The sequence below is a fragment of the Blennius ocellaris genome, assembly GCF_963422515.1.
Source record: "Blennius ocellaris genome assembly, chromosome: 17".
Taxonomy (NCBI): Eukaryota; Metazoa; Chordata; class Actinopteri; order Blenniiformes; family Blenniidae; genus Blennius; species Blennius ocellaris.
In genome coordinates, this window is record NC_137666.1 from 7,782,918 (window position 1) to 7,795,329 (window position 12,412).

Genomic DNA, 12,412 nt, shown 5'->3' on the forward strand with positions numbered 1-12,412 from the left:
ACACGCACGCACGCACGCACGCACGCACGCACGCACGCACGCACGCACGCACGCACACACACACGCACACACACACACACACACACACACACACACACACGCACACGCGCGTACGCAGAGCCGAGGGCTGGCTGATGAGACAGACAGACTGCATGCTCAGCTGTCTGTGTCGGGGGCTTTATGTACTACAGCATGGAAGTGAAACACAATGAAAAGCCTCTGGATAGGGCTCCGCGCAATCAATGGGAAATTGCGTTACTTTATATGAACCTGCATCCCATCCCATAATGTACATCTGTGTATGGGTACAATGTGTGCTTTTAGATGGATGTAATTCAATTCAACTTTATTTATAAAGGCACCACATACAACACAGTCTCTATGCCTTTAACAGAGAGAAACCCAACAAATCCATTCTTACGTCGATGCATGTCAGTGCGATAAACCTGTATTCAAATACTCTCCTGTCTATTTCCTATCAATTAAAATAGTACTGGCGTCTTATAATAACTGGGTCGGGAGGGAGCCCCTTAGTTTTCCAAAAGCCATTTCTTATTTAGACATCAAAGTGAACTTGTTTACTGTAATGAGGATGCAGACACAGCCAAAGACTAGTTAAAGGTTTAGTGTGTAACATTTTAAGTAAAAAAAGAAAGCTTCCCAATAATTATTATGATGTCGCAGATAAATCTAATAAAAATAACCAGCTCGCTACAGCCTGATCGGTCTTGCAAAACAAGGTTAAACCGCAAGATGGTGCAATGCTTTCAACAGCCTCTTAACCTGTTAAATTGAATGAAAAAAAATTTGAAAAAGAAATAAATGAATTAGAATTGTATATTGTGTTCTATCATGTAAAACAAAGCATGATAATATGCCTCATGCTGAGGCACAGACTGTAAATTTTTGCATTTTTTAAATAATTATTGTTGTTGCCTTTTTTTTGCCCTATTGTTTACTTTTATTATGTTTTTGATAATTTCAAATGTAGGATTAATTTCAAGATGCATTTTTATATCTAAACCACTGCTGGTTTCCCCGGTTCTTCATGGATGTACATATCTTAAAAAAACCAAACAATCCAACTCCTCTCCATTGTTCTCTGTTGAAATGGTGCCAAAACAATCTCTGTGATGTTGCAGCTTCTCCTGACTGACTGCAGGGGAAAGTTAGTTTTTTTTTATTTTCTCCAGTCCAAAGTGAACAGCTTGTTATTAATGCTCTGTTCTTTCTCTCGTCTGTGTAGGGTGTGAGAGGGAGTGATGTCGGCAGACGAGGAGCGGGACAGTGAGGTGGCAGCAGCGCCTGTTTACGTGTACGAATCCAAGGTCCACTGTTCCAATGTGCTGCTGAGCCTGGAGGAGCAGCGGCGACAGGGCATCCTGTGCGATGTGACGATACTGGTGGAGGGGAGGGAGGTGCGAGCGCACAGGGCCGTCCTGGCGGCGAGCAGCCGCTACTTTCTGCAAGCCCTGCTTGGACACACCAAGTCTCCAGAAGATGCGGAGCCCATCTTAACCCTGCCAGACAAGGTAAAGGGGCAAAAGCCCACCAGTGGGTTTCACACTTTCACCTTATAATCAGAAACCAAACTCTTTATTGTAGCCTGTGTTACTGCAGTGGGAAAACAGTGATGACCGTCCATACAGTTCCTGTCTTAATAAAATCGCTGGGAAAAAAACTCACCACTCCACAGCACCCTTTTGTCACAGATGCTCAATCCAGTCTTAGCTTGGACTATTTAAGCCTTATAATTCTACTCGAATAGGTTTTACAAGACTTTTCTAACAGAGAAAATACTCCACATTCACTCTATTCATGCTGCCTGTTGAACAGCCGCTGGTTATGAAGAACTGAACAGAGATGAGCTTGAGTCAAGCATTAATTCAGACTTAAGACTGGATGCAAGGCTAAATGTTCAAAATAACTAATCCAGTGAGTGAAAAATGAATGTTTTTCTTGGAAAACAATATTAGGAAAGTACTGTTCAGAGCTTATATAGCTTGAGTCGTGAAGATCTGGTGAAAGTCGGCCAGCATGTGGAGCGAGGGCAGAAGAGTCCTTCACTTGACCTTCAATTTAAAGAAAATGGGGCACAAGAGAAAGGAGCACATGGATAGAGTAGGGTTGACACAAATTGATAAATTTATGAACACATGTTGGCCATGAATATTAATGGTGATGCCGTGTTAGTTGCTGCCACTTCCATTCACCCTCCGGGGCTGATCAGGGAAGCGCTCCTGAACCCACTGGCTGGTATTACCATATAATGCCCCAGATCTGTCATATTGATTAATATGTCTCTGTGAGTCTACCCTTATACAGTAATCAGTCTCACAGGCTTCCAGCACTTTACAAATCAAACTCCCTCCCTTAATCACCCCCGGCATGGTTTTATTTCACACCCTCTGTGCCGCTTGCTTTGTCACCGACTCATAAATTACAAGAAGTCACTGTGGCTCCCTGCTAAGCAAATTAGTGTTAACAGGTCAAAGATGGCCATGTTGCTTTTATACGCTGGCACTTAGTCGAGTTTTGGGTTTTGTTTTTTTTTCCCTAAACATTTTTCTTTATCTGGTTCCCTCCTTTCCATGGATCCCTCTCCAATATGCCAGAATGCTTCACCGAAGCCAAACACTTCAAGGCCAACAAGCAAAAGCACGCGCCTTTGAATAAAAGCAATGGGCAGTTCACCGTGACTGCAAGTAGATCCTGAAAAGTGTCTCTAATACTGTTTCATTTTACATCTGCAAATCTAATTTTGAAAAACCCCAGAGCAAGCTGAGCTTCTGGCTGTTTCATGTGATTTCTGGCACCTCACCAAAGTGTTCGCAGACCTGCGGTGTGAAACTGCTGGTCTATGTTACTGATTTCCATCTTATCGCAAAAAGTGTGTCGCCTTCATGATAGTTCTTAAATGCTGGTGGACAGAAGCCTTTTAGCAGTGAATGGCCTCGCTACAGTTTTTAATGAGGCCTTTTAGGGCTAAAATCTAACTTCAATTTTACCTTTCAAAAAACACAAGTTCAGTTATTACAGTTCAGACTTTTGATTGTTGATATTCTATAAAAGAAATCAAATAGTAGTTTTGTATTCAAATCAAAGTCTCTGGCTAGTTTGTTTCATACTGAACACAACAAAGAGCCCATTTTTTTAAACATCTTATTAGTTTTCAATGACATTTCTTTAATGTTCATTTCAATATATAAGGGCAACCATGGTTGGTTCTTTGTGTCTAATCAGCTCCTATAGGCCCTTGAAAATGTTGTAATTTTGTGTTTGATTATTGTTTAATCTCATTTTGTAATATTTGCTTTCTGCTCTACCTTACAGGTTACAGCCAAGGGTTTTGCACCACTACTCCAGTTTGCCTACACTGCCAAGCTGGTTTTAAGTCGAGAAAACATCCACGAAGTGATTCTGTGTGCCAACTTCTTGGGTGTTCACAACCTGGAGGACTCGTGCTTTCGTTTTCTTCAAGCCCAGCTCCAGAAGGACAGCCCACATGCCAGTGAAGGGAAAGTGGATTATGACGAGGACATCGCAGCAGACGATCCTGTATTTTCTGTGGAAACATCTCTGGAGGATTCAGAAGCAAGGCAGCAGCTGACCAATCATGTGGCCGGCACTCCTCCGCTTCATGCTGAGCTCCCTCAATGTCCTAAATACACAAGGTATCAGTACGAGATCAGCGACAGCAAGCACAATGGAGAAAACCATCATGGAAGTGATGATGTAGTTCTGGCCAACCATACCTCAATCAGCCCTGTGAACTCGCAATTTGCAGACAGCAGAGCGTCTCCACAAACTTTACTTCCAGCCTCCAGAATCAAAGAAGAGTGCTTTGTCTTCGAGGAAGAAGGAGAAGAACGGAATGGTAGCAACTCAGAGTTGTGCACTGAGGAGGTGCTGGAGATGGAGCTGGAAGTCGAAGGGGTCCCAGTTGCTGGCGAGCATTCCTTAAGCCAAGACTCAAACTCCTCCTGCCTGCGTTCCTACCTCCAGAGGGGCGGTCTTGATCTCAGCGGAATGCCAAGCACCACTATTCAGCAGCTACTCACCAACCGACTCTCTCTCAACCACTACAGGGAACTGGTCAAAGATAGGCAGCGGAAGAGGGAATCTCTGGGTCAAATTGATCCAAAGAGCGATGTCGCCGATGTCACACCAGCAGCACTGACAGGCATTAGCAAAAGCACGGACAGGTCAGTGTCCAAAGCATCCTCTTCGAAGCATGAAGGGGAGCTCGACAGACGCAGTGTCATTTTTTCTTCCGCAACGGGCGAGCGGCACATGTCGGCCCAAACATACGTGGACGAGAAACTCAAAGATGAAGTCTCAGCTCTGGTGCCAGAAGACTCCCCATCCTCTGATCCATTATGCCTCACAACCAGCTGCCCGGTTTCCATCAAGCCGTCGCCAGACTCTCCCCCTCTTTTTGAACCCCGCACCCAAGTTTCCAGCTATGGTTCCTCATTCTCTTTCCCAGAGGACAAAGCCAGTAGTAGCTCACCCACCAGCCTTCCCCAGTTTGACTTCTCTTCATCCCCACACTCAGGCTCAATCTCTGGTCTGCCTCACTGCCTGGCTGGGGTGGTGGAGCAGAGCAGCCTCCAGAGCAGAGAGACCGTTTTCTCTCAGGATTGTACCAACATCAAAAGTGAACAAGGATTTGGCGCCAGTGGCGGTAACTCCAGTGATGAATCCGGATCTTTCTCGGAGGGAGACAGCGAGAGTGGTTTCTCCAGAGCGTCCGGCTCGGAGGTTAGTGATTTACTTTACGTATGTGCCCATCACTTTAAATCGTTAGAGTCATGTTGACATTATAATGTTCTAACCGTTGACTTGGCCTTTGATTTTGTTGTCTTTTTTTGTGTATGTGTGTGTGAACCATCTAATTTGAACATATTAGTGTGACTGAGCGCATATGATAAGTCACAGCTCAGCAATAGTTGACTTCCTGCTCACTCAAACTCCCCAAAAACTTCCTGCAATGAAACACCACATGCTGGTATTCAGAATATATTTCTATATGACCATCTATTGCCAATGTACAGATTTACCAACTCCTTATGGCCCTCGTCTGTGATAATATGTCATTACTCTACATATATCTCCCAGAAATATCTCTTGTCGTGCTCCACAAATGCTGTTTTTAGCCACAATAGCCGTCGATGCATTATTCAAGAGGTTTTATCAAGCGAAATGTATCATTTAATGATCACTTATCCGTCCTGGAACCTCTGAACAATGCCAAACCTCTCAGCTCACCACAATGTCATTGAATAGCTCCAAGCATTAATAGCCCATTGTTAACCCCTACAGTTGCTAAGGTGATGTCTAAATGCAATATATGAGTGAATATGAGATGAGATGACTGCAGCTTGATGACATTACTGCCTATTGTGTGGGAGACACACCTCCACTGGTGTGTGAATGTGTATGTGAATGGGTGAATATGACTATCGTAAAGTGCATCGGGGGCTGTTAAGTCAGAGGAAAAAGGCTTTATAAGTGAGCTCCACTTATCATTTGGAAACTCTTAATATTGAAATGTATGTCGAGGTCTTTCAAGTTTTTTGCCCTTTTTTGCAAAATGGCAGCCACTTACTTCATCCATGACAATAGCAAATGTCAGTGAGTGTGTATGTTGGTCCTTGTCCTTATTTTATACTTTTTGTCAAGTCTGAAAGCAGAAGTCAGACTCCACTGTTTCTTGTGGGGGACAGGTTACAGTTGTACAAAGCTCAAGGTTAGCATTTGACACTGAGTTAGAAATAATTGTGTGTTAGCAGGTGGGCACAAGTGAGGCTGTGTGTTTTGTATAAGTGTGTGTAAATGTGTAGGAGTGGGAGAGGTCTATCCCACTTCTTTGTTCTGACCCAGTTGTCCTGCCCACGGAGCGGGCTGACAGACACCCCGGGGTGCCCTGTATGCAGGTGGAAGGTGTCCTGTCCCCATTCTCTCCACCATCTGCCACTCCTGACCTGAGATCTGCTATAGCTAGCTATAGATAGCAATCCAACATCGCCCTTGAGATTTCTTTGTAGTTTTCTCCATTCCATTTTGATATTTTTATGAGGCGGTGCAAGAATAAAGAGAACTCTCCTCATACTACTCAAACATTGAAGTAAAAAGTGCAGGCACACACAGCTATCAAAAGCTATCCATTATGGGCTTTGTCACCTCAGCTTGTAGAACCTTTGGTCGCCAAATGTTAGTCCGAAATGGGCTTGGACTATGATGGAGTTATTAATCGTGCCTTGAAGAAGATGAACTACAGCTTACACACACCATTAATGACACTTAAATTGTCCCTTATGTCTGATGATGGAGTCAATCTTGTGGCCATAACGACTATGAAGAACTAGTGAGCTGAACTTGATGTGTATTTAGAGGTACATAGGAAACTTGAAAATCTATCTATCTATCTATCTATCTATCCATCTATCTATCTATCTATCTATCTATCTATCTATCTATCTATCTATCTATCTATCTATCTATCTATCTATCTATCTATCTATCTATCTATCTATCTATCTATCTATCTATCTATCTATCTATCTATCTATCTATCTATCTATCTATCTATCTATCTATCTATCTATCTATCTATCTATCTATCTACTATACTTTTAATTTGATGACAATGCAAATGTGAACAATGTGACATGCTTTGTTTTTAATAACATCTCCAAGTAAAGGCTCTCGAAGTCTCGAAACAGAAAGAAAGAGTGTTACAATGGAAACTAGAGAATGAGAGAAAGGAAGAAAGGTGAGGGGATTTATGACCATTCAAGGCTCACTTTGTCATTCCAACCTTATTATGTGACTGCAGAGAGACATGGAGCTATATATAGCTGTCTATAGAGTAGAGGACAGGCAACACACACACACACACACACACACACACACACACACACACACACACACACACACACTTGCCTTTTCCCTCTCCTCCTTTGTCAGAGCAGTGAATGATGTCATGGTTGTTTGCTGGCGGTGCAGAGCTGAGCTGCTCAGTGTTCTCTGATGCAATTTAGGCGAGAAGAAACAAAGAAGCATTTCGCACACGTATAATCATTTCTCAAGCCATTTCAGTATGTAGGTGTTTAATAAATTAATTAATCTAATTATTTATTTTAAAGAAACCAGCTTACAGAGAATGTTGGCAAAAATCACAAAAATACCTGCAATTGTCCTTCCTTGAAGTTACTTCACCAAAAGTATGTGTAGTTAATCAAATAATTTATGTGGAGACTGAAAGGAATATTATGGAGATGTTGGAGATGTTTTGTCAGCACAACTGAGTGCCCATACTGTTTTCTTTGTTTGAGCTGTATGTCCAGTAGTGCTGACTAATTCTGACACCTAGTGGATTGTACACCACATTGCAACAAATTTCACGACAACAACAACAATGGACATAGTAATATTGGAACACTGCCAATATTACTGGTGAATGAATTCACAAATGACAAGTGTGTAACTTTACTCAGCCTTAAGGATAATTGATACTGTGCCATTAAAATCAATCAGAAGTTGTGACTGAGTACATACTAAATTTTTATTAAGTGAAGTGGATTGAAGTTTTAGAGAAGAGTCATTTGTACGTTTACTTAAGTACTTTTTATAACAGTACTTGTAAAGTAAAATTATACGGCTCAAACAGTTCTCATTTTAAGTACTCTTACTGTGTTAAAAATGTGTATCTTCACAAACCTACTTGTCTGGAAAATCGCCGTAACAAATGACAATTTTTCATTGAAATACTTATTAAATTTAGTAAAAATAAGTGAGTGAAAATACAAAACTACTTGAATGCTATTATAACTGGGAGGTCAGTGAAGCTGATGTTGAATATAGATAGGTGTGTAGTCATTCTGTTAAATGAATTCTGATCGTAGGACAATATGATTGACATAAAACCTCTGTGTGTATCTTTCAGGTCAAACTACCCTTCCATGTGGACCAAATCACCAATCTGCCGCGCAACGACTTCCAGATTCTCGTCAAGATGCACAAACTGACATCGGAACAGCTCGAGTTCATCCATGACATCCGCCGCCGCAGCAAAAACCGCATCGCTGCTCAGCGCTGCCGCAAGCGAAAGCTGGACTGCATCCAGAACCTGGAGTGTGAGATCCGCAAACTGGTAGGACACACACACACACACACACACACACACACACACACACACACACACACACACACACACACACACACACACACACACACACACACACACACACACACACACACACACAAAATAATAGGCAGTTCGAGTTTTGCAAAGGAATTTTTTTTATAGATTAACAAACTATCTCCTATCTCTCCAGGCTGTTCAAAATACTTTTAATCGACTTAAATGCCATTTCTTCTGCTTCTTTAATGTTCACAAATGATCATTATACCATGGCGCTATCGTCTTCAAGTGTGGAGTGAAGGAAGGATGCTGCTCCATCTACAATGACACACATCATTTCTCTTGTGAATCCACGGCAGGTCTGTGAGAAGGACAAGCTGCTGAGTGAGCGCAACCAGCTGAAACTCTGTATGTCGGAGCTGTGGCAGAACCTCTCCTTCCTCTCCCAGCAAGTGTGTCTGGAGGTGCAGGGCGGCCAGCCGCCTCCCGCCTCCACCAGCATCGACCTCACTTCCAGCCCGCCGTCGCCTTCGTCCGAGGACGGCTCCTTTCAGCACACACCGCCTGCGGCGTCGCAAAGTGAGGCCGCTCGTCAGTCCGAGGTGGGTGCCGGTCGGGGACTGCCGCAGGACAGGCAGCCTGGGCGGGAGGCGTCGGGTTTAGGCCAGAAGAACCGGAAGTGTTCCCCTGTGCTCAGATCCGCTGAGGAAGTATGTAGCCCCACTGTAACGGTGGATTTCTGTCAGGAAATGACTGCGAAATGCACAACAGGGGAGCAGGATGGACAGGACTGCGCTTAAAAAAAAAACAAACAAACAAAAAACAAACTGCTGGCAAACACACGACACCCTTTTGAAGATGTTTTTGTCTTTTTTTCTAAATGGATGACACTAATGTTGTCTTATCAGCAATACTGTTCAACAGGTATTTTCTGGACTGGTATGAAACTAAAGCACTGGCAGCTCTCTCTCTCTCTCTCTCTCTCTCTCTCTCTCTCTCTCTCTCTCTCTCTCTCTCTTTCTTTTCCTCTCTTTCTTTTTGTCTCATTTGACTTTTTCTTCCTGTCTGCTCCCCTCCCTCTCTCGTGCATCATGGGAGGATAAACTCAGGAAATCTACAGAATGTACAGTAATATTTCTTGTCAACACGTACATGCACTTTACTTTCCAGTCCTGCCTGATCTTGACAATTACAAAAGTGCAAATAGTAGCCAATTTATGACACTTGAAGTCAGTTTTGATTTTCTGCATCGGTCAGTTCTAATTCACTCCAGGAGCTGCTTTACATTTGTTCTCCGTCTGTCTAATAGTGAGATGTAAAAGTAATCTCAGGTCTGTACGTTCAGTGAGAAAACACATTCGGTGCCACTTGAATATTTGGACACACCTTATTTGATTTTTTTGCCTTCTTAATTGAGTTAAGGGGCTCATTACATTCGTTCAAGTTGTGTTTTTTAGGCACTCTCCAAATCCACATTAAATTGAGAACCACGAAAGTGAAATCTTTACTTTACGACAATATGAAACATTTCTAGAACTTCCAAAGTATCCTCAAGTGCAGTCGTAGACAGAGCAAACACCGATGAAAAGGAGAGTCGATTGAATCAGAATGTGTGTCCAAACCTTTGACTGGTCCTCTACATCGTCATTATAGAATTCAGGCAGTATTCTGTTAGAACATTCCCCAACATCGCAACAACTGCCATGCAGTTACCCCTGCAAGGAGCACATTCTGTATTCTGCATTGTGTCTAAAGCTGCATCGTTACATACATTTGGTCATTTACATTTACAGACATGGATAGATAACTGGTGGTATGGTATATATATATATATATATATATATACCTCCATTGATCTATGTTGCCACACTTCGAAATCAATGTTACTGCAGAGTGATAACATGATTCTTCCATTCAGAATACTAATAATACACTTCAACTGCAGACTGGACAAAGAAACATGTGAAATTAATATATGATCCACTGATATAGAGACTTACTTCATCATGTTAAGTCGCTATTTTTGTCTGAATGCTGAACCTTCTGCATTTTCACAATAAAATATATTGTTGAAGGTTATATTGACCCGAGTAGAATAAAGAACGACCAGAGGAAGCTTCATATGAAGCCTCACAACCGTTGCACTTGGACCTAGAAAAATGAACACACTTATTGTAAGTGTGTAAGTTGTTTGGAGTTAAATTTCAATGTTGATCCCGGTTCATGTTGTTTACTCAAAGCTCTGCTGACATATTCTCACTCTTTAACAAACACAGACGCGTTACATGCATATGCACACAAATCATTCTGCAGCCGGAAAACTGAACTGAACTGAATTGTTGTTCAACAGCAAAACAACATCAAAACAATTTATACATGTGGATCAATATTTCAAACGATCCCGTAATTGTTGATTGACACAGGACTTTAAAGTAAAATGTTACCAAAGGTATGTATTTGTAAAAGTTTGCATTCAATGAAATGGTCAAATGGTCATTATGCAAAGCATTTTTGTTTAGTTTTTGTTTGGGGGGGGGGTCAGACTTTTTATCCTTTTTGCGCACTTATATCGATGTTGTTGGGTTTTTTTTTTCTACACATCTCTTCTGCCTTTTTCCACTTTGTGCAAAAAGACAAAACTCCAGTGAAACGTATAGCACTGCCTGAGACCTCCAAGAGGCCACGCCTGGTGTTGTGTTGGACGCATTGTGATGTAATGGCACTTAATTTAAATCTGAGTCCGGTTGAACGGAAAGGAGCATACTGGTGTGTGTGTGTGTTTCTATTTTAAGATCAAGCACGCTGACATATTTCCTCAGCTGGTTCAAGTTGGATCCGCTCAGTTACGTTCAGTGTCCTGGAGGAACAGTGACGACAGAAAATATTGGAGTTTCTACTGATTTCAACTTTCTGGACTGAAAGGAATAATGTGTGTTGTTCTGAAGATGCAACATAAGGACTGAAGTTTCTCAATAACTCAGTAGATTCTAACTAATTCCCAACTCTCTTCCACTGTTTTTGATTTTTTTTTTCTACAGCAGGGGTTTTCACAGTGGAGCAAAACGACCTACATTTGATGTGCTTTATATCGAAAGTGTTGCAGCTTTTAATTTACAAAGTGAACTTCGGCAACAGACAGATGAAGCAGTGACTGGGACAGACTGCAGATCAGATTCACATACATAATGCTTCCCCAGTCTCATTGTGTCTGAGTTACTTCGACACACTCCAGTCCAGTCACAATTTTTTGGGATTGTGAACGTTGCTCAGGTCTTTGGGCTTTAAAACACATATTATGGTAATAAATATTAGTTGTCACTACTTTCTAAAATTCCTTTAAAGGCACATGAAGCCAGATGTGATCTGCAGTTGGCTGGACAATGAAAAAACAAACAAACAAAAAAATAAATCCATAATAACCTAGTCCCAATGTTTTCTTTAAGTTTGATTGAATATAAGTTGCTATTGGCTTAAAGAAACATGAATGGAATTTCACATTTTAACTTCTGATACTAAATAGACTTAATTGACCAAAACGATTCCTTTGTTTGGAGTTTTTGAATTTAGTTGCAATTCTCTTCAGGCTTATGTCGACAAAAGCTTGTTAAGAAACATTATTTCGACGTATTTCACATGCATGTTTTTGATGCTGCTGTTGCATCACTCGTGTTCGAGTTGTGCTGTCTGCTTCTCCTGACTCTCGACGGTGCGATCCACAGTGAATAAATTAGAAACAACAATTACTTTTATTGAGAAATGGCATAAATGTCTTTGTTGTGATTTGCACACAAACTGTGTTTTTTGGCCCACCGGTGACCCCTTGGTTTAAACCCAAGTTAACTTTCCCAACTGATTCATATTGTTTCTCGTTGTGGTCGTTGAGCTGCGCTGTTCCTCTTTTAACGCAACACGTGCACATTTGTGTGCGGCGGCTTCAATCTCAGACGCCGCGTGTGAATTTGTAGAGACACTGCAAGCCAACGATCAGTTTCTCCCGACAAAACACATCCTCAACAGTGTACAGTGTGAAGTTCAGGGCTCCGAACAAACACGCTGGCACATTATTGATTTAGAGAGATGCCAAATTCATCGGCTGAAAAGTCAATGGTGAGGCACGTGGCAGGGGTGAGTGCTGCTGCCGCTGTCTGCTGCCGCTGTCTGCCGTCACTCCGCCCCACACCGAGCCACGCTCTCCCCGTCTGACTGCTGGATCAAACAGTCAGGATGAAGGAAAACTAGTCTAATTAGATTTAATTATTATAT

At 42.0% G+C, this 12,412-nt stretch overlaps 1 protein-coding gene across 1 annotated transcript; it reads left to right on the forward strand.

Annotated features, from left to right (window-relative positions):
* Positions 1–1,262: 1,262 nt before the first annotated feature.
* Positions 1,263–8,949, forward strand: LOC308142267 (transcription regulator protein BACH2-like; the record flags this gene model as incomplete). The annotated part of the gene is made up of 4 exons (XM_080512615.1): positions 1,263–1,532; positions 3,334–4,764; positions 7,952–8,158; positions 8,509–8,949. The coding sequence occupies 4 exons, from the start codon at positions 1,263–1,265 to the stop codon at positions 8,947–8,949; spliced, it is 2,349 nt and encodes a 782-aa protein (XP_080368741.1).
* Between the last annotated feature and the right edge of the window lie 3,463 nt (positions 8,950–12,412).